The sequence below is a fragment of the Poecile atricapillus genome, chromosome 5, assembly GCF_030490865.1.
Source record: "Poecile atricapillus isolate bPoeAtr1 chromosome 5, bPoeAtr1.hap1, whole genome shotgun sequence".
NCBI lineage: Eukaryota > Metazoa > Chordata > Aves > Passeriformes > Paridae > Poecile > Poecile atricapillus.
In genome coordinates, this window is record NC_081253.1 from 2,082,009 (window position 1) to 2,109,330 (window position 27,322).

At 39.5% G+C, this 27,322-nt stretch overlaps 1 protein-coding gene across 1 annotated transcript in view; it reads right to left on the minus strand.

Moving 5' to 3' along the window:
• Window positions 1-27,322, minus strand: part of KIF5C (kinesin family member 5C) — a 75,650-nt gene that overhangs the window by 41,461 nt on the left and 6,867 nt on the right. The window contains exons 2-3 of the mRNA XM_058839830.1: window positions 5,936-6,026; window positions 5,115-5,188 (exon numbers count right to left, since the gene is read on the minus strand). Coding sequence (XP_058695813.1) covers window positions 5,115-5,188; window positions 5,936-6,026 — 165 coding nt within the window. The remainder of the gene's footprint in view (window positions 1-5,114; window positions 5,189-5,935; window positions 6,027-27,322) is intronic.

The window sequence follows — 27,322 nt, forward strand, 5'->3', positions numbered from 1 at the left end:
GTAGGGAATTCTTATGATTTTGGGAAAATAGACACAATTCCCCATCCTGGGAGGGCAGATTTGATCTGTAATTGATAAAAATTATTAAGCACCAACTGTTTTTTTTAGCAAAATGCACATAAATGTGGTTTTGATGATGATGTGTTTGTCAGTGACTGCTGGGTCACACTGAATCTGTTGTCCCAGTCTTTATTAGCATCCTTAAATATAGTTTAAAATATAGATTTTTATAGATATAAAATAATATATAAAAATAGATATAATATATAATAATAATTATTATTTAATAATTATAGATTATATAATAATATATAATATATAATCTATTGTTATATATAATAATATATAATATATTGTTATGAAGCAGACAACAATATATAATTAAAACAATATAAAACATTTAAATACATCTCCTATCAATATATAATTATATATACAATAATATAATAAAGTACAATATACAATATTTTACATAACTATTGTTTTATTATTTAAGTTATGTATTTTATATTATATATTAATTCTATATCATATATCATAAATAATAATGATATATCATATATTGTATATTAGTTTATATATTATATAAATATTATATTTTATATATTATTAATTATATCATATGTATTATATATTGTATTTATATATTATATTTTATATATTATACATTACATATTATATATAGTATATTAAAATTATATTAATGCAAAACAAATATAATATAATATAATATAATATAATATAATATAATATAATATAATATTATATTATATTATATAATATAATATTATATTATATTATATTATATTATATTATATTATATTATATTATATTATATTATATTATATTATATTATATTATATTATATTATATTATATTATATTATATTATATTATATTATATAATATTATGTTATATAATATAATATATATTTTATATATAATAATTATATAATTTATATATATTATATTGTGTATATAATTATTATATGTGTCATAATGGATAATATTGTTATATTTATTTTAATATATTTCTTACTTTTATTTATATATTTATTATATTTTATCTATATATTCATTATATTTTATTTATATACTTATTTATATATTTATTATATTTTATATTTCCTACAATATAAAATTTTGGGCCTAAAATAGAAATTTTTGCCACTTCCCCATTTCCCCTGAGCTGGTGGAGTGGCAGTGAATTTCTGAGCAGCAGCCAGGGAGGGATGAAGGCAATTCCACACAAAATTTTCACATCACCTCTCCCTCCACCCCCTGCCTGTGCTTAAAGCACTTATTGCTTTATAATTATATATATATATATATTCTTTTATTTTAGTTCACAGGTTCCTGCCCCTGAACTACAGAAACATCTTGAGGGAAAAAAAAACCCAAAAGGGATAAATCAGTTCCATTTCTGTTTTCCCTATAAAGCAGCACTCAGCTGGAGCTAAACTGTGAATATTTTATTTAAATTTCATCAATAATGATAATTTCATCAATCAATAACCTCCTGCAGCACTTAAACCCTGCACCACACCCAGCATCTCCTTAAGCTGCCGAAGTAAAAACTCCTTCCCATCCCAGACACCATTTTATTTCATTTATTTATGAGAATGGGGTGGGGGAAAGGCAATTAAATCAAATTAAATCCCTGGCAAAGGGGAAAATTGAATGTACAAACACCCCTCAAGATTTTGTCTTTCCTTGCTCCATCACTCAGTGGCTGCAGCCTCATTTCCACCCCTCTCCCTGAAGAAATCCTGGGAAAGCTCCCTGGAGCAGCTGCCTGCCCCGAGTTACTGCTCAGGGAGTTCTCCCTCGGAGGGAAAAGGAGCTTTCCCTAAACTGGGATAAACTGGGATTTACTGGGATTCCTCCAGGAAATCCAGCAGAACCCACAATTCCTAAAGCAGCCCCAAAGGCAGGAATGCTCCAGCAGACCTGGAATGGGTTTGGTGGAGCTGGATTTACCCGGCAGCACCAGGTAAAATTATCCTTTAATCACTTCTAGGAAGTGACAACTTTTAAATACATTTAATTCAATATTTTCCCTAGCCCAGCAAGCCCCATGATAATCATATTTTCCTTTCCACAGCTCCTCTGGCTCAGAAATCCGGGTGTAAAACCTGAAGTGTGAGGGACACTCACAGCTGCCACCATTTAAATCAGTAGAAAATTCAATTTTATTTTATTTTAAATTTTATTTTATTTTAAACTTATTATTTTAAATTTTATTTTAATTTATTGTAAATTTATTCTTTTAAATTTATTATTTTAAATTCTATTTTAATTTATTTTAAATTTATTCTTTTAAATTTTATTTTCATTTATTTTAAATTTATTCTTTTAAATTTATATTATTTTAAATTTATTCTTTCAAATTTTATTTTCATTTATTTTAAATTTATTCTTTTAAATTTATATTATTTTAAATTTATTCTTTCAAATTTTATTTTCATTTATTTTAAATTTATTCTTTCAAATTTTATTTTCATTTATTTTAAATTTATTCTTTTAAATTTATATTACTTTAAATTTATTCTTTCAAATTTTATTTTCATTTATTTTAAATTTATTCTTTTAAATTTATATTATTTTAAATTTATTTTTTCACATTTTATTTTCATTTATTTTTAATTTATTATTTTAAATTTTATTTTCATTTATTTTTAATTTATTCTTTTAAATTTATATTATTTTAAATTTATTTTTTCAAATTTTATTTTCATTTATTTTTAATTTATTATTATAAATTTTATTTTCATTTATTTTAAATTTATTCTTTAAAATTTATATTCTTTTAAATTTATATTATTTGAAATTTATTCTTTTAAATTTTATTTTCAAAATTTTATTTAATGGATTTTTATTTTAAAAAAGAGGGGGATGGAAATGGGCCGCCCACTTTCATTTATGGTTTGGGTTGGAAAGGATTTAAATCTCATCCCATTCCATGGGCAGGGAATCTCCCACTAAAAGAGAGAGAGGCCATAAAAAGGAAGGGAACAAAAGGTGGGCTGGAAAACTGGAATTAAAAACTGAAAGAAACCACAAATATTCCCATGGACTCTGCTGTAACTTCACTGAAAGGGTTTGGAAACACCCACCAAGAGCTCTCTGCCTATTGAACCCCCAGATTTTAATAAAAACTTGGATTAAATGCAGATGAAATGCAACATTTGAGGCAGGGTGGTTAATTCAGGAGGTTAATTCAGGATGTTGACATCCTAACTCCAATTTATGAGGAACCAAGCACTGAAATCTCTGCTGTGGGGAGGTCAAAGCCCAAATTGACTTACAGTGAAAAAAAATGTGATTTTTAAACTTTTATCCTGCTTTTCAGGTGGCAAAGAAAGTCTGTCAGAAATTCTGTGTCACAGCCCCGTGTCCTGGTGGAGCTTAACACCAACACCGTGAAGCGTTTCCCATTTCCCATTTCACACAAAATCCCCCGTAACAGCTTTACCAAGAGGATTTACTATTTCTTCAACTCCAGACTATTTATTTTTATTTTTTTCCCCCCCTTCCACAACACACTTTAGCAACTTTACAAGAGGATGTTGGGATTAAAGCTGAATATAGACTGGATTCCACTTGGGAGCGACGGCTTTTTCCTTTATTGGAGGAGAAAACCAGCGGCTTCTCCACGGTCATTCCCTTTATCACCACTTGTAAATGTGAATATAAATTGGCTTTAGGAGATCTTTCCCAGGCCATGTGGAAGCACCAGCTCGAGCCCTGCAGATATTTGGATTTAATTACACCCAGAGCTGGTGGATTACTCAGGATTGTGCCATCTGCGAGGGCTGAGCCAGTGATTTTTCCCCCTCCTGCTTAATTAGACATCGCTGATTGCATCCTCCAGGAATGCAGATTTTCCCAAGGCCCCGGGGCTCCTCTTGTCCTTTATCCTGCAGCTTGGGTGGTTTGCCTGTGGGAATTGTGGAGCAAAACCTGAAGCCAGCAAAGCTCGGTTTTAACTTCCACAGAGCCCGGCTTTGCTGGGCTGAGCTGCTCCAAGACACGGACAGGGGAGGAGCAGCCTCGTGCAAGGAGGAAATCCTTGAATTTCTGCTGGAATGTCTAAATATCTTCTAGCTGACCCAAAAAAAACAAACCCAAACCACAGGAAAACCCTTCCAGGTGACCCAAAAGAGCCCAAAAGCACAGGAAAATCCTTCTAGGTAAACCAAAAGAGCCTAAGCCACCGGAAAACCCTTCTAGGTGACCCCAAAACATCCCCAAACTACAGGAAAATCCTTCTCTGTGACCCAAAAGAGCCTAAAACCACAGGAAAATCCTTCCAGGTGACCCAAAAGAGCCAGAACTAAAGGAAAACCCTTCTGGGTGACCCCAAAAATCCCCAAACCACAGGAAAATCCTTCTGGGTGATCCCAAAAAAATGTGAAAAACACAAGAAAAATCTTCTCTGTGACCCCAAAAAACCCCAAACCACAGAAAAATCCTTCTGGGTGACCCCAAAACATCCCCAAACCACAGGAAAACCCTTCCGGGTGACCCAAAAGAGCCCAAAACCACAGGAAAACCCTTCTGGGTGACCCCAAAACATCCCCAAACCACACGAAAATCCCTCTAGATGACTCAAAAGAAACCTCAAACCACAGGAAAACCCTTCTGGGAGACCCCAAAACATCCCCAAACCACAGGAAAACCCTTCCAGGTGACCCAAAAGAGCCCAAAACCACAGGAAAACCCTTCTGGGTGACCCCAAAAGAGCCCAAAATCATGGGAAAATCCTTCTCTGTGACCCAAAAAAGCTTAAAACCACAGGAAAATCCTTCTAGGTGACCCTAAAAAAACCCCAAACCACAGGAAAACCCTTCTGGGAGACCCCAAAACATCCCCAAACCACAGGAAAACCCTTCCAGGTGACCCAAAAGAGCCCAAAACCACAGGAAAACCCTTCCAGGTGACCCCAAAAGAGCCCCAAAACACAGAAAAACCCTTCTGGGTGACCCCAAAACATCCCCAAGCCGAACATTCCCGAATCTGTTTCTCCCAGCTCGGAGCTGCAGAGTTCTGCCTTTCCCAGGTCATTTCCCCAGGGAATTCCTCTCCTTCCCCCCAAACTGCTTCCCCCTGTACCTCCATGGTGTGGGTTTTTCCTGATGAGGTTTGTCCATAAGCAAAGATTGTGCCGTTGTAACCTTCCAGGACATCTGCAAGAAGAAGAAAATCAATTAAAAATCCTTCACAGCATCCCCACACTGAATTATCAGCGATTTTCAACTCTGCACGGGGTTGGAGCTGAAATAGGAAGGTTTGTGCAATAAAAAATGGGGGGAAAAGTGAGATATTGAGCTAATTGTAGGCCAAAAAAAATTAATTCATAGTGAAATCTAAATTAGAGAATTGCAGGACAACATTATTATTATTATTATTATTATTATTATTATTATTATTATTATTATTATTATTATTATTATTATTTCAAGTGAAAACCTTGAAATTCCCAGAGCTGGTGGAGGTTTTGTTCCAAGAATCAGGGTGTTTTCCATGAGGAACCTGTGTTCTCATTCCAGTTTTAAATGCAAATTCTCTGCATGCAAAGCAACTCCCAAACCAGGCCCCTCCACACCCTCCTGCAATGATCCAAAATTCCAGATATTCCACGCTCACCCTGGACTGACCTGCACCAAAAACACCCTTTTTGCCCCTTATATCCCAAAACCCACGTGTTTGTGTGGAATAACAAGGAGAGAATACAGAACAATGACCTCAATTCCTTCAGCTCTTTGGTTTGGGCCTTTTTTCTCACACAGCAAAAAAAAAAAATCCCTTAAAAAAATGAAATATTTGGAATTACTTATGCTAAACTCTCCTTCAGACATCCAAATATTCATTATCCAGTGTTTAAACAGCTTGAGGGCACAGAAAACATCCTTTAGGAGGGATAATAAACCTACCTTTGACAATCTGCTTGGCACAGGCATTATAAACTTGCTCCTGGGTTGTGTTAGGAGGTAAAACCCTGTCAAAGACGTAGGGCTTCCCTTGCTGCAAAAAGAGGAGAAACTCCATGAGAAAAAGAACATTTCATGCACTTTACCACACTGGTTGAACAGCCTGAAATGCAGAATTTCCCACAGAGGAAATGCTCTGGTGCAGTGCATTCTGTGGGCTGAACAGATGTGACATTTTGGCTGCTCCAAACCCAGTTTTTTGTGAAAAGAAATAAAATAAAATTGGCTGGCAAATAAAAGGTGGCATATGTTCCCTGTGTGCTCACATCAGGGTCACAGCCATGGATCTGGGACACCATCAGCCAGAACAGCAGCTGGGGATTTCCTTCCCCTCCTGGGAATTACGGGGGAATAGTCATGTAAATACTGGGGGAAAACCATGTAAATATTGGGGAATAATCCTGTAAATACTGGGGGGAAAACCATGTAAATATTGGGGAATAATCCTGTAAATACTGGGGGGAAAACCATGTAAATATTGGGGAATAATCCTGTAAATACTGGGGGAATAACACTGTAAATATTGGGGATAATTCTGTATATACTGGGGGAATAACCATGTAAATATTGGGGATAATCCTGTAAATACTGGGGAACAATCCTGTAAATACTGGGGGAATAACACTGTAAATATTGGGGATAATTCTGTATATACTGGGGGAATAACCATGTAAATATTGGGGGGAAAAAACATGTAAATATTGGGGAACAATCCTGTAAATATTGGGGAACAATCCTGTAAATATTGGGGGGAAAATCCTGTAAATATTGGGGGAAAAATCCTGTAAATACTGAGGGAAAAACCATGTAAATATTGGGGAACAATCCTGTAAATATTAGGGGAAAAACCCTGTAAATATTGGGGGAATAACACTGTAAATACTGGGGGAATAACCATGTAAATATTGGGGAATAATCCTGTAAATATTGGGGAACAATCCTGTAAATACTGGGGGAAAATCCTGTAAATATTGGGGGAATAAACCTGTAAATATTGGGGGAATAACACTGTAAATATTGGGGAACAATCCTGTAAATACTGCGGGAATAACACTGTAAATATTGGGGATAATCCTGTATATACTGGGGGAATAACCATGTAAATATTGGGGGATAATCCTGCAAATATTGAGGGAAAAACCATGTAAATACTGGGGGGAAAAAACATGTAAATATTGGGGAACAATCCTGTAAATATTGGGGGGAAAATCCTGTAAATACTGGGGGAAAAATCCTGTAAATACTGAGGGAAAAACCATGTAAATATTGGGGAACAATCCTGTAAATATTAGGGGAAAAACCCTGTAAATATTGGGGGAATAACACTGTAAATACTGGGGGAATAACCATGTAAATATTGGGGAACAATCCTGTAAATATTGGGGAACAATCCTGTAAATACTGGGGGAAAATCCTGTAAATATTGGGGGAATAAACCTGGAAATATTGGGGCAATAATCCTGTAACTATCAGGGGAATAACCTTGTAAATATTAGGGGAAAAACCCTGTAAATATTGGGGGAATAGCACTGTAAGTATTGTGGGGAAAATCCTGTAAATATTGGGGGAATAAACCTGGAAATACTGGGGGGGAAACCATGTAAATATTGGGGGATAATCCTGTAAATATTGGGGGAAAAACCATGTAAATACTGGGGGGGAAAAACATGCAAATATTGGGGAACAATCCTGTAAATATTGGGGGAATAACCCTGTAAATATTGGGGGACAATCCTGTAAATATTGGGGAACAATCCTGTAAATATTGGGGGGGAAAATCCTGTAAATACTGAGGGAAAAACCATGTAAATATTGGGGGAATAACACTGTAAATACTGAGGGAATAACCATGTAAATATTGGGGAATAATCCTGTAAATATTGGGGGAATAAACCTGGAAATACTGGGGGAAAACCATGTGAATATTGGGGATAATCCTGTAAATACTGGGGGAATAACGCTGTAAATATTGGGGGATAATCCTGTAAATATTGGGGGGAAAATCCTGTAAATACTGGGGGAAAAACCATGTAAATATTGGGGATAATCCTGTATATACTAGGGGAATAACCATGTAAATACTGGGGGGAAAAAACATGTAAATATTGGGGAACAATCCTGTAAATATTGGGGAAAAATCCTGTAAATACTGGGGAAATAACACTGTAAATACTGGGGAACAATCCTGTAAATTTTGGGGGAATAACCATGTAAATATTGGGGAATAATCCTGTAAATATTGGGGCAAAATCCTGTAAATACTGGGGGAAAACCACGTAAATATTGGGGAACAATCCTGTAAATATTGGGGGAATAAACCTGGAAATACTGGGGGAATAAACCTGTAAATATTAGGGGAAAATCTTGTAAATATTGGGGAAATAACCGTGTAAATATTGGGGGAACAGTTAGGTAAGTATTGGGAAAATATCCATGTAAATATCAGAGGAATAATCCTATAAATATTGGGGAACTAAACCTGTAACTATCAGGGGAATAACCATGGAAATATTGGGGGAAAATCCTGTAAATATTGAGGGAAAATCCTGTAAATATGGGGGGCATAATCCTGTAAATATTGGTGAAGAATTAGGCAAATATTGGGGAAATATCCAACTAAATATCAGAGGAATAACCCTGTAAATATTGGGGAAATCAGCCTGTAAATATTGGGGGAATAACCCTGTAAATATCAAGGGAATCATCCTGTAAATATTGGGAGAATTATAAATACTGAGGGAACACCCATGAAAATCTTGGGGCAATGACCCTGTAAATATTGGGGGAATTATAAATACTTATGGAATAGCCATGAAAATCTTGGGGCAATAACCCTGTAAATATTGGGAGAATTATAAATACTGAGGGAACAGCCATGAAAATCTTGGGGCAATGACCCTGTAAATATTGGGGGAATTATAAATACTTATGGAATAGCCATTAAAATCCTGGGGCAATAACCCTGTAAATATTGGGGGAATTATAAATACTTATGGAATAGCCATGTAAATCTTGGGACAATGACCCTGTAAATATTTGCAGAAGCTTTGCTGTTCACTCCCACAAACCAGTGAGAGCTGAGCTGTAAGAAAATCCCAGAGCTGAGAGAAAATCAAGTTTGCAGGTCCTGCCTCCTGCTGAGCCCAAGGTGACCCAGAATTGTCCCAGTACAGTCCCAGCACCCCACTGGTTTCATTTCCATGCTGAACACACAACTGTGGCACCCAAAGCTTCGGAGCCAAAGCAGGCAGCCCATCCCAGCTGGGCACCCTCAGCTTGGGTTTTATCCAGAAATCTCTGGGATTTTCATCCTCAGAGCCAACAAATCACCTGATGCTGTGTGGGGAGTGCTCCCCAGTGACATTTTGGGTGGGACTGGTGTCACCCCAAGCCCTGAGCTCCCTGATTCTGCCAGGACTGACATTCCCACGCCGATACACGGCGTAGCGCTCCCGGAAAACCTTGATCTTGTCATTGCTTACAAGCCAAACACGCACAGCACCTAAAACCAGCTTTGTGTGACACTTCAAAGGCCAAGCAATCCTTCAGCCAGAGCTCTGCTCCCCCCAGCCCCATCCCCAGCACGACATTGGCGTTTAAAACACGAATCCTGAACGCAGAAACGGCTCCTTCCCATCTCCCAGCGGAGCTCTCGGTGCTCCCCCTTTCCCAGACACCGCTAACGAGGTCTCCAGAGCTGGGGAGGTGCCTGGAACCCAATTCCAGCTCTGGGAGGTGCCTGGAACCCAATTCCAGCTCTGGGAGGTGCCTGGAACCCAATTCCAGCTCTGGGAGGTGCCACCAGAGCCACTGGCAGCAGCTGATCCAAGGTTCTGCTCCATTAACCACGTTTGTCACGTTTTGATTCCATTTTGGGAGATTCCACCCTCCTGCTCCTCCAGCCCGGGGAGAAGGAGGCAGGGAGGGCTCTGCCTGTGGTGGCTGCTCCTGTTTCACCCGGGGTTTTGGGGATCCAGGATGAGAAGGCCATTTCCAGGTGCTTTAGGATGTAATTCCTGGGTTTTCCAAGCGCCCCTGTGTAAGACCTGAGCCTGGAGAGGTGACTCCTGATTCCAGATCTTCCCCCACACAGCTCCATTCCCAGGAAATTGGGGGGAGCAGCCAGCCCCAACCCCAAATTCTGTCTCTCCACGGCTTCCCACACCGGGATGCTCCAGCCAGCCAAAGCTCTGCACTCCCAGCACGAGCAGAGCTGCCCAAATATTCCAGAACCACTTCCCAGATTCTCAGAATTTTCCCTCTTTACCCCCATTTCGCTCATCCCAAGCTCCAGGCAGCAAGGCCAAAGATCCCACAGCTACTGAAACATTCATTAAATTTAATTCCCTTCAGAGCTGAGGCTCTGAGAGCTGCCAGTGCCTCATCCCAGGGCAAACCCTGCTCAATCCAGCCCTTCCTCAGAGCATCCCACGCCTGGAGAGAGCCTCAAAAAGGAGCAATTCCATCCTAATTGTGCCCCACAATGAGTGGGATTTATCTGCCCCAGGCTGAAAAGCTGCAAATGTAAAAACACTGACCCAGAAATGTTCTCAACAGGTGAGGTTTCCTCCTCAGGGGTTTGGTTTGGGAGGCTGGAAATATCTGAAGGAAATAAAGGAATGTGGGGGATCACAGACTGCACAAAATCTGGGGTTTTGGGGAGGGTTTTTGGGCTTTAAGTCCACGCTGATCCTCATTCTTTGTCCAGGAGTTCCTGGTTGGATCCCTGATGTTGGAGAAATGTTGGGATTTTCCTGTGTCACCCCACCCCAGCCTTCCTGCTGTGCCCCCTGCTCCTCACTGCCACATCCACACAGCTTTTTTGGGGTTTGTTTGTGTTATTATTGTAATTCCCTACATTTCTGACTGGTTTTCCTCAAAGACAACAAAAGGCACATCCCCCCTGCAGGGGCAGCACCCTCCAGATCCAAAGGGTTTGTCCCAAAGCAGAAGGGAGGGTGAGCAACCACCAAAATCCCAATTTCCAGCGTGTTCCCTATTTCCTTTCTCCCTATTGTCACCTTCAGAAGTGACACAACTGCTTTCATTTTCATTTTTCCAAATGCAACTCACCCTGCATTAAATACCAAAATCAGGAAGTAATTCAAGCAATAAGCAGCCAGAAATAAAAATGTTCTTTTCTGAGCCATGCCAACGATTTTCTCAGTGCACCTCCATCTATTATTTTCCAAACTTTCTCCTGACACGCAGTGTATTTATTATCTGCCATCCATAAATCACATTTCCCTTCCTCCCAGCAGTCCCCCTGACAATTTGTTCCATTAACTTGTGCCACTGCTGGATAATGGCTGGGATAAGTGCTCTGATCCACCCACACAATTCCTGCTCAGGTTCTATTGACAGCCACAGGGATTCTGCTCTGGGCCCTGGAGAACACCAGCAATTCTGTTCAGGCATATTGAGAATTGTTATTTCACTCCTTTGCTTTCCTATTGGGTTTAAAGGCATTTAAAAATAGAATAGAATAGAATAGAATAGAATAGAATAGAATAGAATAGAATAGAATAGAATAGAATAGAATAGAGTAAAATATAACATAATATAATATAAAATATAATAGAAAATAAAATAGAAAATAAAATAGAAAATAAAATAGAAAATAATATAATATAGAATAGAATAGAATAAAATCTAATAATATGGAATAAAATAGAATAGAATAGAATAAAATAGAATAGAATAAAATAAAATAAAATAAAATAAAATAAAATAAAATAAAATAAAATAAAATAAAATAAAATAAAATAAAATAAAATAAAATAAAATAAAATAAAATAAAATAAAATAAAATAAAATAAAATAATAAAATGGATTTTACAAGCACAAAAAGGATTTTCACCATAAATCCCAAATTTACCAAAGCAACATCTCAGAGCAGCGCTGTCACCAGAAGTTAATGCAGTCTCAGTTAAAGAAATTAAAGACAACCAAATGCATTTCCTGGTTTGATAAATAAATAAATCAACCTCAACTCCCCCAAATTGCCCAGAGAGAGGCAATGAGGAGAGCTCAGTGCTCAGAGCTGCCTGCTAAGGGTGAGAAGCCCTAAAGGAATTCCAGGATAAATCCCCTGTGAGCCTCAGGCTGGATTCCCAGGTTGTGATGTGAAGGGAGGTGAGAATTCACCTTCAGGCATCTGAATCCAGATCCCAGATCCATCCCCTCCCACAAAAAAAACCTTATAAAAACCATGGGCAAGGGGAGATGGCTCAGAACAGAATTCCCAACTGCTTGAGCAGAAATCACCAACAAAATGCTGATTCTTTGATTTCTTCATTTGAAGAAATGAAGATTTTCATTTCTTCATTTGAAGAAATGCTGATTTCTTTGATTTTGGAGGGCTGGGAGGAGGCATTTGAGTGTGATGAGGGATTTCAGCCTGAAAGCATCCCCCAAAGTCAGAGATTCTCACAGCTCACAGGAGCATGGAGGCAGCAGGGGGACCCCGAGAAGGTTCCCAGAGCAGCTGTGGCTGCCCCTGGATCCCTGGAATGTCCAAGGCCAGGCTGGATGGGGTTTGGAGCAGCCTGGGACAGTGAAAGGTGTCACTGGATGGGATTTAAGGTCCCTCCAAGCCCAAAACAGCCTGTGGTGCTCTGAGCCATGGCAGGATCACACGGGATCAGAGGATGGAGAGTCAGGGCTGATCTGAGGAGGAACCAACAGGGGATGAAAAGCCCCAGCTCTCAGCAGCTGCTGCTCTGGCCATGGCCCACCAGCACAGTCCCAACCTCCCCCAAAATCCCTTCCCAACTCCTTTTCCAGGTTCAGGAGCTCACTCCATGTGTGTCTGTGCCCCACCAAAGTGTGGCTGAAGGTCACAAAGTCCCCGTGCCCCAGGTCACAAAACCCCTGTGCCCACCCTGGAGGTACCAGGAGCTTTGGGAGGGCACCAGGAGGGTTCTTTTCCCCATTTCCTGCATCCCCTTTGGTAATAAATAAATGAAAAGCTTTATCCTCTGAGCCAAGCATCCCTCGGGGATGCAGAAACCTCCCAGCTCAGCCTGAAGCCCTTGGCTCTGCTGAATCGCTGTCACTGTCACCCCTGGGCTCAGTGTGTGGTGCTGGATTTTTATTATTAATGTTTTATAAATTTATTAAGTGTTTATAACAGTTGGTTGCTCCCAAATACCTTTCCCCCTAAAAGGGAATAATTCATTCCTGAGTTTTCCCCACCTTTTCCCCCGTGTCACTCACCCCAAGAGCCTTCCCTGTCTTCCAGAATGGTCCCTGTCAATCCCCCTCTTGTCCAATCACCCCAGGTTCCCAGTACCCATCAATGTAATTCCTGCCCTTTATTCCAGATCTTTCCTTGAACCATCAATGTAATTCCTGCTCTATATTCCAGACCTTTCCTTGAACCATCAATGTAAATCCTGCCCTTTATTCCAGACCTTTCCTTGAACCATCAATGTAAATCCTGCTCTATATTCCAGACCTTTCCTTGAACCATCAATGTAATTCCTGCCCTTTATTCCAGATCTTTCCTTGCTCATCAATGTTATCCCTGCCCTTTATTCCAGACCTTTCCTTGAACCATCAATGTAAATCCTGCCCTTTATTCCAGACCTTTCCCTGTCCATCAGTGTAATTCCTGCCCTTTATTCCAGATCTTTCCTTGAACCATCAATGTAATTCCTGCCCTTTATTCCAGACCTTTCCCTGTCCATCAATGTAATTCCTGCCCTTTATTCCAGACCTTTCCTTGAACCATCAATGTGAACCCTGCCCTATATTCCAGATCTTTCCCTGTCCATCAATGTGAACCCTGCCCCATATTCCAGACCTTTCCTTGAACCATCAATGTAATTCCTGCTCTATATTCCAGACCTTTCCTTGAACCATCAATGTAAATCCTGCCCTTTATTCCAGACCTTTCCCTGTCCATCAGTGTAATTCCTGCCCTTTATTCCAGATCTTTCCTTGAACCATCAATGTAATTCCTGCCCTTTATTCCAGACCTTTCCTTGCTCATCAATGTTATCCCTGCCCTTTATTCCAGATCCTTCCCTCTTCATCAATGTAATCCTTGCCCTTTATTCCAGACCTTTCCCTGTCCATCAGTGTAATTCCTGCCCTACATTCCAGATCTTTCCTTGCTCATCAATGTGAACCCTGCCCTTTATTCCATTCCTTTCCCTGTCCATCTCCCACCCTTTGAGGCCCCACTGTATTTCTGATCCTCTCCACCCCCTCACCCCGGTTGGTCCTGGTGTTGTAACCCCCTGCCCCTGTTCCTCCCTCTTGGGCTCACCCCTGGTGATGGTTTGTACCCCCCTCTTGCTCCTCCCCTGTGTGTAACCTGCTGTAGCCCTGGATCTTGGGTTTTTTGGGTCCCTGATCCCCCTGGGGGTTAAATCTCTCTGGGATTCACACCAAAGCTCCTCTCCATCCTTTACCCCTGTCCTTTCCCTGCTATCAGAAGCGTGTGCCAGCCTGACCACACAACTGTACCAGCCCTACCCCCGAGCCAGTGGCTTTTGGGGACAGCCCCACACATCTGCTGGGGTCTCACCTGGGCTACCCAAACTCCAGAATGGCAACATCACTGCTCAGGCCAGGGGATGCAGCTGGGATGAGCTCAGAGAGGAATTCTCACACCTCACACCCCAAACTGACACCAGCACAGAGGATGCGGCGCAGGTAACGAGACCACGCGACCTGGAGCGCCTTAATTAACAGAGAATTATTTCCCAGATAGTTCCCAGCACCCTGAGTGCTCTTGGAGGAGAGGGTTGATAAATAAAAGATGGGAAATTGCAGGCCTGGAGGACAGAATCTTGCAGAGCAAACTCTCACAAGGCAGCAGCGGGATGGGGCAGTCGAGGCACGGAGCTGCTCCCTCAGAAGGAGGAATAAAACCCATTCCAGGGATTAAAGAACAGGGATTAAAACCTTCTCTCCCTTTGAAAACAGAGAGGCCACGTTTGCTGAAGGCTCCCTCCATTCCCAAGGGGGATAAATCTGCAAATTCCCCCTGGAATTCAGGAGAATTTTTTCAGTGGAAGGAATTCCTTTCCCCACAGGGATGCTGCAGCCACAAGGTTATGGATGTTTTGCTGGTGAAGCCCAAGAAATCAGCAGGATCTGTCCCATTCTCCTGAAGCCATTTATCTCTGCTGAGAATTGAAAATATGCTTGAAAACAAATGGAGAAAATAAAAGCAAAACAGCAAAATTGAGCTGTAGTGACTCAGGAAATGCTGCTGCCATCCCAAACCCTTTTTTTATGTCAGCCTGCCCTATAAAAACATTGGGACGGCAACAAATCACCCAGTGGGTGAAAATTCAGAATCCCTGGGTGAGAAAAGAATAAGGAAATTTATTCAGAATAACCTGAATATGCTACAGAGTCAAACCAAAGTGCCAAAAAAAAAAAAAACTCCACCAAAAAAATCCTTAAATCTTGGTAATATCCCTTATAACTCCTTTGGAAAAGAAATTAAATCCAGAATCCCTGGATGAGCAGGCACTGCAGAGAAACTGGAGTCAGACCCAGCATTAGTTTTGCAGAGGGGGCTTAATTATTGATTTACCTAATGAATATTTCTGTGGAGCTGATGGGAGTTTGGCTCATGGCCAGTGATTCACTTTCAGCTCTCAGTGCCAGCAGAAAGAACTTTTAACTCCTTGCAACAAATCTTCCAGCTCAGAAAGCATTGTTTTATTTTTATCTGCAATTCAGGAAATCAAACCCTGGAAATTATTTTAAAGTTATTCTTCCACCTTGATGCACGACCTGGGGAAAAAAATATTAAAATATTCTTCCAGGAAGGAATTGGAAGTATAAAAATCTCCCAAAACAAAAGCAGCTATTAAAAAATCCTCTTGAGCAACATCTTTGCATAGTTCTGACACAGCAATACGCAGAGTAGCACCTCTCATTATTATTGACCTGCACTGATGCAACCAAGTCACTGCCAGACTCAAAATTATCCAAATTTTCTCCAGTTTTCACCAGGCTCCAGCATTTCAGCTGACCTAGAACCTTACAGCAATGGCAGATGAGAATCTGCTCATTTCTTTTGATTATAAAACAATGCAAATTAAGAGTTTTGACAGAAAAAAAAGCACAGAAAAATATTCTTTGTGGAAGGAAAGAGAAAGGAAGGAGCCATAATTCATCAATTCTGAGATCACTCTAACACAAGGTGATTTTAGAGTAATAATTGAGAAAAGTGGATATTAGGAAAGGTTTCTTCCCAGAAAGGGTGACCAAATCATCAGGAAAGTCCCTGAGAGATTTAAAATTCATGTGGATGTGGCATTTGGGGACATGGGCCCGTGGTGGCTTTGGGGAAAGGCTGGATTCAACCACCTTAAAGGTTTTTTTCCATCCTAAATTCCAGGATTGCCCACTGTGTAAAAAAATCAACACTTTGATCTTAGACTACTGTGATTTAGGGAATATTACTTTGGTTTCCTTTTCACAAAAACAAAACCTCACAGTCAGAAAACAAACCCCAAATCCTCTGGGAGAAGGGTCAGACGAGGCTGGGGATAAACCATGGGTGGAGCAGGGTTTAGGATATTCCAGAAAAAATTAAAAAAATAAAAGTGGAACAGGTGTAAGGTTCCAAAGCAGAGAGATTTGGGGAAAGCCCCAAGGAGCTCCAGGAGTCCATCCCAGCTGGGCCTGTGTTAATCTGAGCTCTGTTAAACCTGGCCCTGGCAGATTTGTGGGGTGGCTCAGGAGATTTGGGATGGGATCTGAGCCAGGAGCCAAATCCTCCCCTGGGACAGGAGAGGTCACAGGGCACTGCTGAGCCCTGGAGCAGCAAAAACCAGCACTGAGGGGAGCAGGGAACAATCCTGGGCACAGGGCATCCCCTCAAGGATGCTGAAGGCTCCCTCCATTCCCAAGGGGGATAAATGGCTGGCCCTGCAAATTCCCCCTGGAATTCAGGAGAACTTTTTCAGTGGAAGGAATTCCTTTCCCCACAGGGATGCTGCAGCCACGAGGTTGTTGCTGTTTTGCTGGTGAAGCCCAAGAAATCAGCAGGATCTGTCCCATTCTCCTGAAGCCATTTATCTCTGCTGAGAACTGAAAATGTGCTTGAAAACAAATGGAGAAAATAAAAGCAAAACAGCAAAATTGAGCTGTAGTGACTCAGGAAATGCTGCTGCCATCCCAAACCCTCTTCTTATGTCAGCCTGCCCTATAAAAACATTGGGATGGTGGCACAGGGAGATCCTTGCACCTCCCTGCACAGAAAGCTTTTCCTCAGCTGCCACTGCCACACTTGCTCTGGGACATTATTCAGGGGTTAACCCAGAGCTTAATTCACTGTGTGGCTGAATCCTGAGGATAAAATTCCTGGAGGGTCTCAATCACCACAGCACCGAGCCCCTGGGCACATCTGTGCCCCCCAAAGCTTCACCTGTGCAGAGCCAAAACTCCTCAGGACATGGGGACAGGGACATGGGTCCTCACCAAGGAGCTCAGTTCCCACCCCATCATCACCAAGTGCAGCAGATTATTCTCCTCTGCCCTCCAGAGCTGCAAATCTCAACTATTCCCAGTTCCAGGAGAGAGGAAGAGCATCCATAATTTCCCAGATTAACAGAGCAACCACAGCCTGGAGCTCGGGGAATAATTCCCCCGGTGAATCCCAGTTCCTGATTCAGCCACAGCAGCTGAAATCCACAACTTAATTCCACTTCCTCACAAACTGAGGAGCTAAAGGCCAGCAGTGCTGGAAGCTGGAATGTTCAGGGATCTGGAGCTGCAGCAGGATTTCAAAAGGCTGGGGTGGAACAGAAGAGTTCTCCCTGCTCCAGCCCCATGAAAAGCTCAGGAACCCAAAACACGGCACGGAGCTGCCAAGGACAGCGGCAGCAGTGAGACTTCAGCAGCAGCAGGAAAGCAGCAGCGCTTCCCTGCACCATTCCCATGGAAAAGGGACACTCCAAAGGGCTGAAGGGCAGCCCAGAGCTGGGGGTGATTTTCCAGCCAGATGTGATGTGCAGCTGCCTCAGCATCGCCTGGCTCCGGCTGCATCCAGGGGAAAACTCGGCTCTGCATCCCAAGGATTGCAGGAACAGCCGTGGGGGGAAGGTGGCAGAGGCTCCACAGGCACAGGAATTACCCTGGAGAGAGCTGCTCCCAGCAGCAAATCCCTTCCAGCAGGGATGGACAGGAGGGATCCGCCTGCAGGGCCAGGGCTGTGCCCACCGCACTGCCCCAGCTCTGGGGCACTGCCAGGGCCACACCAAAAACACCTGAACAGAGCCTGAGTCACACCAAAAACACCTGAACAGAGCCTGAGTCACACCCAAAACACCTGAACAGACCCTGAGTCACACCAAAAACACCTGAACAGAGCCTGAGTCACACCAAAAACACCTGAACAGAGCCTGAGTCACACCAAAAATACCTGAACAGACCCCACATCACACCAAAAATACCTGAACAGAGCCTGAGTCACACCAAAAATACCTGAACAGACCCTGAGTCACACCAAAACCACCTGAACAGACCCTGAGTCACACCAAAAACACCTGAACAGAGCCTGAGTCACACCCAAAACACCTGAACAGAGCCTGAGTCACACCAAAAACACCTGAACAGACCCTGAGTCACACCAAAAACACCTGAACAGACCCTGAGTCACACCAAAAACACCTGAACAGAGCCTGAGTCACACCAAAAACACCTGAACAGACCCTGAGTCACACCAAAAACACCTGAACAGAGCCCACATCACATCCAAAAACACCTGAACAGAGCCTGAGTCACACCAAAAATACCTGAACAGAGCCTGAGTCACACCAAAAACACCTGAACAGACCCTGAGTCACACCAAAAACACCTGAACAGAGCCTGAGTCACACCCAAAACACCTGAACAGAGCCTGAGTCACACCAAAAACACCTGAACAGAGCCTGAGTCACACCAAAAACACCTGAACAGACCCTGAGTCACACCAAAAACACCTGAACAGAGCCTGAGTCACACCCAAAACACCTGAACAGACCCTGAGTCACACCAAAAACACCTGAACAGAGCCTGAGTCACACCAAAAACACCTGAACAGAGCCCACATCACACCAAAAACACCTGAACAGACCGAGTCACACCAAAAATACCTGAACAGAGCCCACATCACACCAAAAACACCTGAACAGACCCTGAGTCACACCAAAAACACCTGAACAGACCCTGAGTCACACCAAAAACACCTGAACAGAGCCCACATCACACCCAAAATACCTGAACAGAGCCCACATCACACCAAAAACACCTGAACAGACCCTGAGTCACACCAAAAACACCTGAACAGAGCCCACATCACACCAAAAACACCTGAACAGACCCTGAGTCACACCAAAAATACCTGAACAGACCCTGAGTCACACCAAAAACACCTGAACAGACCCTGAGTCACACCAAAAATACCTGAACAGAGCCCACATCACACCAAAAACACCTGAACAGACCCTGAGTCACACCAAAAATACCTGAACAGAGCCCACATCACACCAAAAACACCTGAACAGACCCTGAGTCACACCAAAAACACCTGAACAGACCCTGAGTCACACCAAAAACACCTGAACAGAGCCCACATCACACCCAAAATACCTGAACAGAGCCCACATCACACCAAAAACACCTGAACAGACCCTGAGTCACACCAAAAACACCTGAACAGAGCCCACATCACACCAAAAACACCTGAACAGACCCTGAGTCACACCAAAAATACCTGAACAGACCCTGAGTCACACCAAAAACACCTGAACAGACCCTGAGTCACACCAAAAATACCTGAACAGAGCCCACATCACACCCAAAAATACCTGAACAGAGCCCACATCACACCCAAAACACCTGAACAGAGCCCACATCACACCCAAAATACCTGAACAGACTCCACATCACACCAAAAACACCTGAACAGACCCTGAGTCACACCAAAAACACCTGAACAGACCCCACATCACACCAAAAACACCTGAACAGACCCTGAGTCACACCAAAAACACCTGAACAGAGCCTGAGTCACACCAAAAACACCTGAACAGACCCTGAGTCACACCAAAAACACCTGAACAGACCCTGAGTCACACCAAAAACACCTGAACAGAGCCTGAGTCACACCAAAAACACCTGAACAGAGCCCACATCACACCAAAAACACCTGAACAGAGCCCACATCACACCAAAAACACCTGAACAGACCCTGAGTCACACCAAAAACACCTGAACAGAGCCCACATCACACCAAAAACACCTGAACAGAGCCCACATCACACCCAAAATACCTGAACAGAGCCCACATCACACCAAAAACACCTGAACAGAGCCCACATCACACCCAAAATACCTGAACAGACCCCACATCACACCAAAAATACCTGCTCAACACCCAAAACACCTTCTCAAACCCCACACCACACCCAGAACACCTTCTCAAACCTCATTTAACAGGAGCCCTGGGGAAGATCAGCTCCTGCAGGAAGGAATTCACAGCAATATCAAGGTTTCACACAGTGTTTGAGCCCCACTAGAAAATCACAGACCTCCCTCCCCTCTAACAACATTCCACTCCTTTCCCTCCCCTTCCAGTTCTTTTTTCCCAGTTTTTCCTCCTCCCCTACCCTGAGTTCAGGGGTGGGATGAGGGCAGAGCTCCCCTTGGAGGCTCCAGTTCCTCTCACCCATAACCCCTGTGGAAAGAGGGATCTGCTCATTCCCACCCATCACCTTCCAAACTTCTGCTTTTTGCCCCATTTCCTTCCCTCCCTCATTATCTGGAGACAACCAAGGGAGAACAACTCTGAATTTTACTCCAAATGTCCAAATCTCACCATTTTGGCACCAACCATCCAATGCTCCTCAAGCACAAGCACTTGGGAAATAGGTAATGATACAAAAAATGATCAATTTTAATCATATTTTTGAAAATAAAGTTTCTCTCCCTGATGCAGCAGGGTCTAGGAAAGCTAAAACAGGAAATTGCTGAACAGAAACCACAATGCTGTTTGGAAAATCTGTTTATTTGTGGGGGCAGAGCCAGGATCACTTCAGTGCTCGGTTTGGTGATGCTCAGCAATCCCATCCCAGTTAATAAAATCGTGTCAGGTAATTAAACAAATAACTGAGACCAAAAAATCCCTTCCAGAAACATCCCAAAGCAGAACCGCTGCTTCCTCCTCCTCTGCACCTCCCATCAGGAGGAAAACAGAACATTTAAACTCTGCATGGCTGCTGAATGAATTCACCACTGCTGAATAAAGGTATTTCATCAAGAAGATCAGATTTGTTTAAATTTAAATCAGAATTTGAGGGGAATTACAGCTGGCCCTGTGTTTGGGAGGAGGAACACCTGAGGCACAGCAAGGGACAGGTTTTGGTGCCTCTGCAGCCCAAGCACTCCCAGTTGTTATAAATACATTTTATATTCTTGGTATATCACAAATATTAAAATGAATGTTATGTGTATAAGAATGAGAAATTTTGTTGTATTTATATAGGTTTTTTTTAATTTCTGTTATTGATGAAATTTAGAAATAGTATAATACATATATGTTAGGCTATGGCATAGTATATTATAGTATATTAAAATAGTATATTAAAATATAGTATATTAAAATAAAAATATAGTATATTAAAATATAGTATATTAAAATAAAAATATAGTATTTTATAGTATATTAAAATAGTATATTAAAATATAGTATATTAAAATAAAAATATAGTATATTATAGTATATTAAAACAGTATATTAAAATATAGTATATTAAAATAAAAATAGAGTATATTATAGTATATTAAAATAGTATATTAAAATATAGTATATTAAAATAGAAAAAAATAAAATATAGTATATTATAGTATATGAAAATAAAATCTGCTTTTGTTTGTATAACCCAAAGACTGAGAAAAAAAAAAATAGCCGGAGAACTCCTGCATTTGTAAATTATCTTATCCAGATGAAGACAGAACTCTGGGGGGAGGAATTTATTGCATTTCTGGTATCAGGGAATGTAAATCTCGAGAATCAATAGAATCAAAACAGAATCAATCTCAAGAAGATTGATCTATTGGGAAGGGGGCAAAATTAAACCAAAGAACCCCAAAGATCCTAAGAATGTCTGAATATGGATGAGAATTTCTGGATATGCAGCAGGGTTCTGTTTTTAAGGGACAATCCTTTGTTAGTAAGGTGAGCTCTCTTGGCTGAATGTATTTGTACACTTTATTTTTTCTCCTAATTGTCTTTTTTATTCAACTTTTAAATCCTATAAAAATCATGTGAACCTCATTTTTCACACAGTAATGTGAATAAAAGTGGAATTTCTGAGCTGGCAAAACACACTCTCCATCAGGACAGGACAGAGAGCTGCAGAGTTTCCTTTTGGAGCTGCAGAGTTTCCTTTTGGAGCTGCAGAGTTTCTTTTGGAGCTGCACTGCTTGGCCTTTCTTTGGTGAATTTTTGGGGGCGCTTTTTAGGAGTAAAAATAGATTTTGTGGCTCATAAACCTTCCTGCTCTCCCCCTGCAGCAAGAAATGCATTAGGGCTGGCAGAGAGCACAGAGAGATCAGCAGAGCAGCCCCACTTGCTGCTGAATTATCCCAAAAGAATGGATATTGTTTGGGTAATAAATAATCCAAATGATAGCAATTAGATACATCAATCTAACGAGGAGCTTGGAATTACCTGGCAGGAATTCTGTGATGAGGTTTAGCACTGCTGATGTGCTCCTTGTGCACTTTTTTCCCTGTTCCTGAATCCCAGAGGATGCTCCCAACATTTCCAGCTGTGAGTGAAAGCTCTGCTGCTGCCTCCTGACACGCCAGGACAGGAGGGAAACACCAGGAGCTGTGAAATGACAGCTCTATAAACACAGCACCTGCTGCCTCTTATGTAAACCAAGCCAAATATTCTGATTTTTCCACGGCAGAAATAAAGCCCAGCCTGCAGGACAGCGGGGCTGGCCACTAGCAGGGGGTAAGGGGGTACAAATAATCATTAACAGGGTGGAAATAATCATTAGGGGGGTGATTTAATTATCTTATTATTATTATTATTAACCCAAGCATCTTCCTGCTGAGCCCTGAGCCATTCTGCAGGACTTCAGCCTCCAGCCACCCTCAGCATTTGGTGCTTTTGAAAGGAAAAAAACCCAAATAAAACAAAAACCAACACACAGAGCAATGGGCTCTGGGTCCCAAGGGCTGCAGGGATAATTTGCTCTGAATTCCCAGCAGAAGCTCTGCAGCTTTCAGGCTCTGGCCTCGCAGAGAATCCCAAGGACTTGCCCAAAATCAGCCCCAAAAATCTGAAATATTTGTGATTTAAAGCTCCAAACCTCCAGCAGGGCAGAGAAAAGCCAGGAGTTTTTGCACTGCACGAGCAGGGAGCTGCTGCTGGAGGTCACTGGGGAGCTGAGCTCGGTTCCATCCAAACTTTGCACCCCAAACACCCCAAACCCAGCTCTGCTGAGGATGACGATGAGCAGCAGCATCGGGAGCAGTTTATCCAGCAATGCTTTGGGTCAAACAGCACAAAACACAACCAAAAATGGCTCATTTTAATGGAAACACCAGCATTTAGTGATTCCCTCAGATTAATTCTGCCACAAATCCCACCCAGGCGCTCCCACCTTCCCCCAACACGGCTCCAGCATCACACCAGGCACAAAAAAAGAGATTTTTTGGAATTTTCTGGCTGAGTTTATTCCATAATTCTCAGAAAATCTGGGCTGCACACAAAGCAAGGCTCGGAGAGGATGAATCCTCCATCACCCACACCAGGAAATGTTTTTCTCCAGGAAAATGTTTCTCCACGTGCAGGGAGATGAATTTTGCTTTTAAGATTTGTTTGCTTTGCTTTGAAGTGAAATCCTGAAAGATGCCACGAAGTGAGAAATAATCAAGGCAAGTGACAGCAGCTTCCCACTGCAGATTTATGGGTATTTATGGATATTTATTTATTTTTACCCAGAAAGGGGGTAAAAAATACCCAAAAAAGTGTAGGGAGAGGTCCTAAGAGGAGAAAACCAAGCAAAATTCAAGATAAAAAGGGAGAGAAGGGATGGAGAGAGAGAGAATAGAAATAATAAAATAAATATAACAAATAAATAAATAAATACAAAAATAAATAAACTTTTTATAAATAAGATTAAATAATTTCTATATAAATATAATATGTTTCAATATTTAAGATCAATGTTTAATATTAATATAATAAAACATTAATATAAATATATAATATTTAATATATAAATATATTAAATATGAATATATAAATATATAAATATGTAATATATAATATTATCTATAATATATAATATATATTATATATAACATGTTATATGCAACTATAAAAAATATATTTTATATATAAGTATTTAATATTAAATATGAATTGTTTTCATAATTATTTAATATTGCTGTTTTACTGATATAAATACCATTATAATATTATTTAATGATTTAATAATTACTTTAATAATATTAATTGCATTTTATTATTATATCTATTATCTACCTATATAATGGTACATATTTTTTACATTTTATTATTATTTTTAATGATAATAATATCTATTTTTTATTTTTAATATACATATTTATATATATTTATATATTATATATTATATACTATATATTATCTATTATATATTATCTATTATATGCTATATGTTATATATTATATATTATATATTATATATTACATATTTATGTATTTATATATTAATATATAATATATTTATATGTATTAAATATTAGATATTTATGTTACTATCATATTATATTAATACTAAATAACTATATTAAAATTAATATTGAATAATTATATTATATTATATTATATTATATTATATTACATTACATTACATTACATTATATTATATTATGATATATAATAATATATAATAATATATGATATATAATACATGTGATATATTATATTATATATATTTATATATTTTTATATATTTATATATATTTTTATATATAAATTATAAAATAAAAGGAGATGAGGGGATGATGGTAGAGAGAAGCAGAGGATGGATATGACTGGGATCTGCAGTGACAAAAATCCACTTTTTTGTGGCTTTTCTTGGAGGATTCGTGGCCCAGCTCCTCAAAAACCCAACTTCTGCTAAAACCTGCCTAAAAATCCTCCCTAACTTACCCCAACCCAGAGATTCTCTCCTTAGTGGGGGAATAATAATAATAATAATAATAATAATAATAATAATAATAATAATAATAATAATAATAATAATAATAATAATAATAATAATAATAATAATAATAATAATAATAATAATAATAATAATAATAATAGTTCTTCAGCAGCCAGGATCATTCCTGGGGGTCACAAAATTCAACTTTCACCCCTCAGAACCAGAGGTTTTTCATCTCAGGAGATGCCAAACCATATTTTGCTGCCATAGCAACAATATCTCGGTAAATTTGGGAATATTTTGTGCTGCATGAAAGGTGTTGAAGGCTTTGGGGTTGTTTCACCTGTCACAAAATGGGGTTTTGGCACCAAATCCTTCAAAAGAAGCCCGGTTTTTCAAGGTTCACTCCATTCCCTGAGCCTGGAGAGTTTTTACAGCAGCCAAGAGCATCTCCTGTCCCTGCTCATGACCAGGCAGAGAAAAAGGAATTTTCTCAGCACAGAGAGAGGGAGGCAATGAAAAAATGAATCACTTTTATAAAGATTACTGTTAAATATTTCAAGTTTTTGTCACTGGAAATTCATTCCTCATGGGGGGAAAAAAAATCCCAAATTCCTGCTGCCAACCAGACTCTGCACACAGCTGGAAAAAAGACATTTGCTGAGGCTGTCCTGTGACCAATAATTGATATTTTAATAGGAATTAACATTTATATTCTATTCTATTCTATTCTATTCTATTCTATTCTATTCTATTCTATTACCTATCATAGATGTCATATAATATATTATATATCATATATAATATATAATAATATATATCATTATATATAAAATTATATATATAAATATATAAATATATATATAATTATAATTATATTATATTGTATATTATATCATATTATATCATATTATCTTATCTATCATAGATGTCATATAATATATTATATATCATATATAATATATAATAATATATATAATTATATATAAAATTATATATAAATATATAAATATATATAATTATAATTATATTATATTGTATATTATATCATATTATATAATATTATCTTATCTATCATAGATGTCATATAATATATTATATATCATATATATAATATATAATAATATATATATAATTATATGTTAAAATATATTATTATATAATATACACATATATATTAATGGGAATTTGATGACAATCACAAGCATTTCATGAAAAGCCAAAAACAAACCCCAAAGAGACCATAAATACCTAAAAATGGATGAATAAAGCCAGGAATCCATCAGCAATGCCTTGCCTGTGACTCCACACCTTTAAGGCTGTGAAAAATCCCATCCTGGATGTTTTTGGGGTCATTTTTTAGCTGGGATTATTTCAGTGTGTGATGTTTTCACTCTCCAAAAGGCAATAAAATCATCAAACCATTCCTGAGCATCCCCAAATCGCTTTTCTGTCTCCACACCCGGCTTTTAAAACCAAATCAAGCAAAAAAAAAAAGGAAAATAAAGAGGCTGAGAGTATTTGGGAGGTAACTATGAGTGACTTTAAGATAAGAACCTGACAAAAACAGACACAAAAAACATCCCTGTGGGTGAAGAAAAACACAACAAAGCAGCAAATCCCCCTGTCTAGGAGGGAATCTTTGGAGGAGAAGATTCCAAATTCCAAACACACTTTTGTGCATTTGGAATTCAACTAAAGCCAGAATTTAACCAGAATTTAACCAGAATTTAACCAGATTTTAACCAGAATTTAACCAGAATTTAACCAGAATTTAACCAGAATTTAACCAGATTTTAACCAGAATTTAACCAGAATTTAAACAGATTTTAACCAGAATTTAACCAGAATTTAAACAGATTTTAACCAGAATTTAACCAGATTTTAACCAGATTTTAACCAGATTTTAACCAGATTTTAAACAGAATTTAACCAGAATTTAACCAGAATTTAACCAGAATTTAACCAGATTTTAACCAGAATTTAAACAGAATTTAAACAGAATTTAAACAGAATTTAAACAGAATTTAAACAGAATTTAAACAGAATTTAAACAGAAAGGCCTCAGCAGTCCCAAGCTGTGGGAGCTGAGGGGGAAATGGGAATATTTGGGGTTTTTAGGAATATTAAGGCACTACCTGGAGATACTTTAGGTAGCACAGAA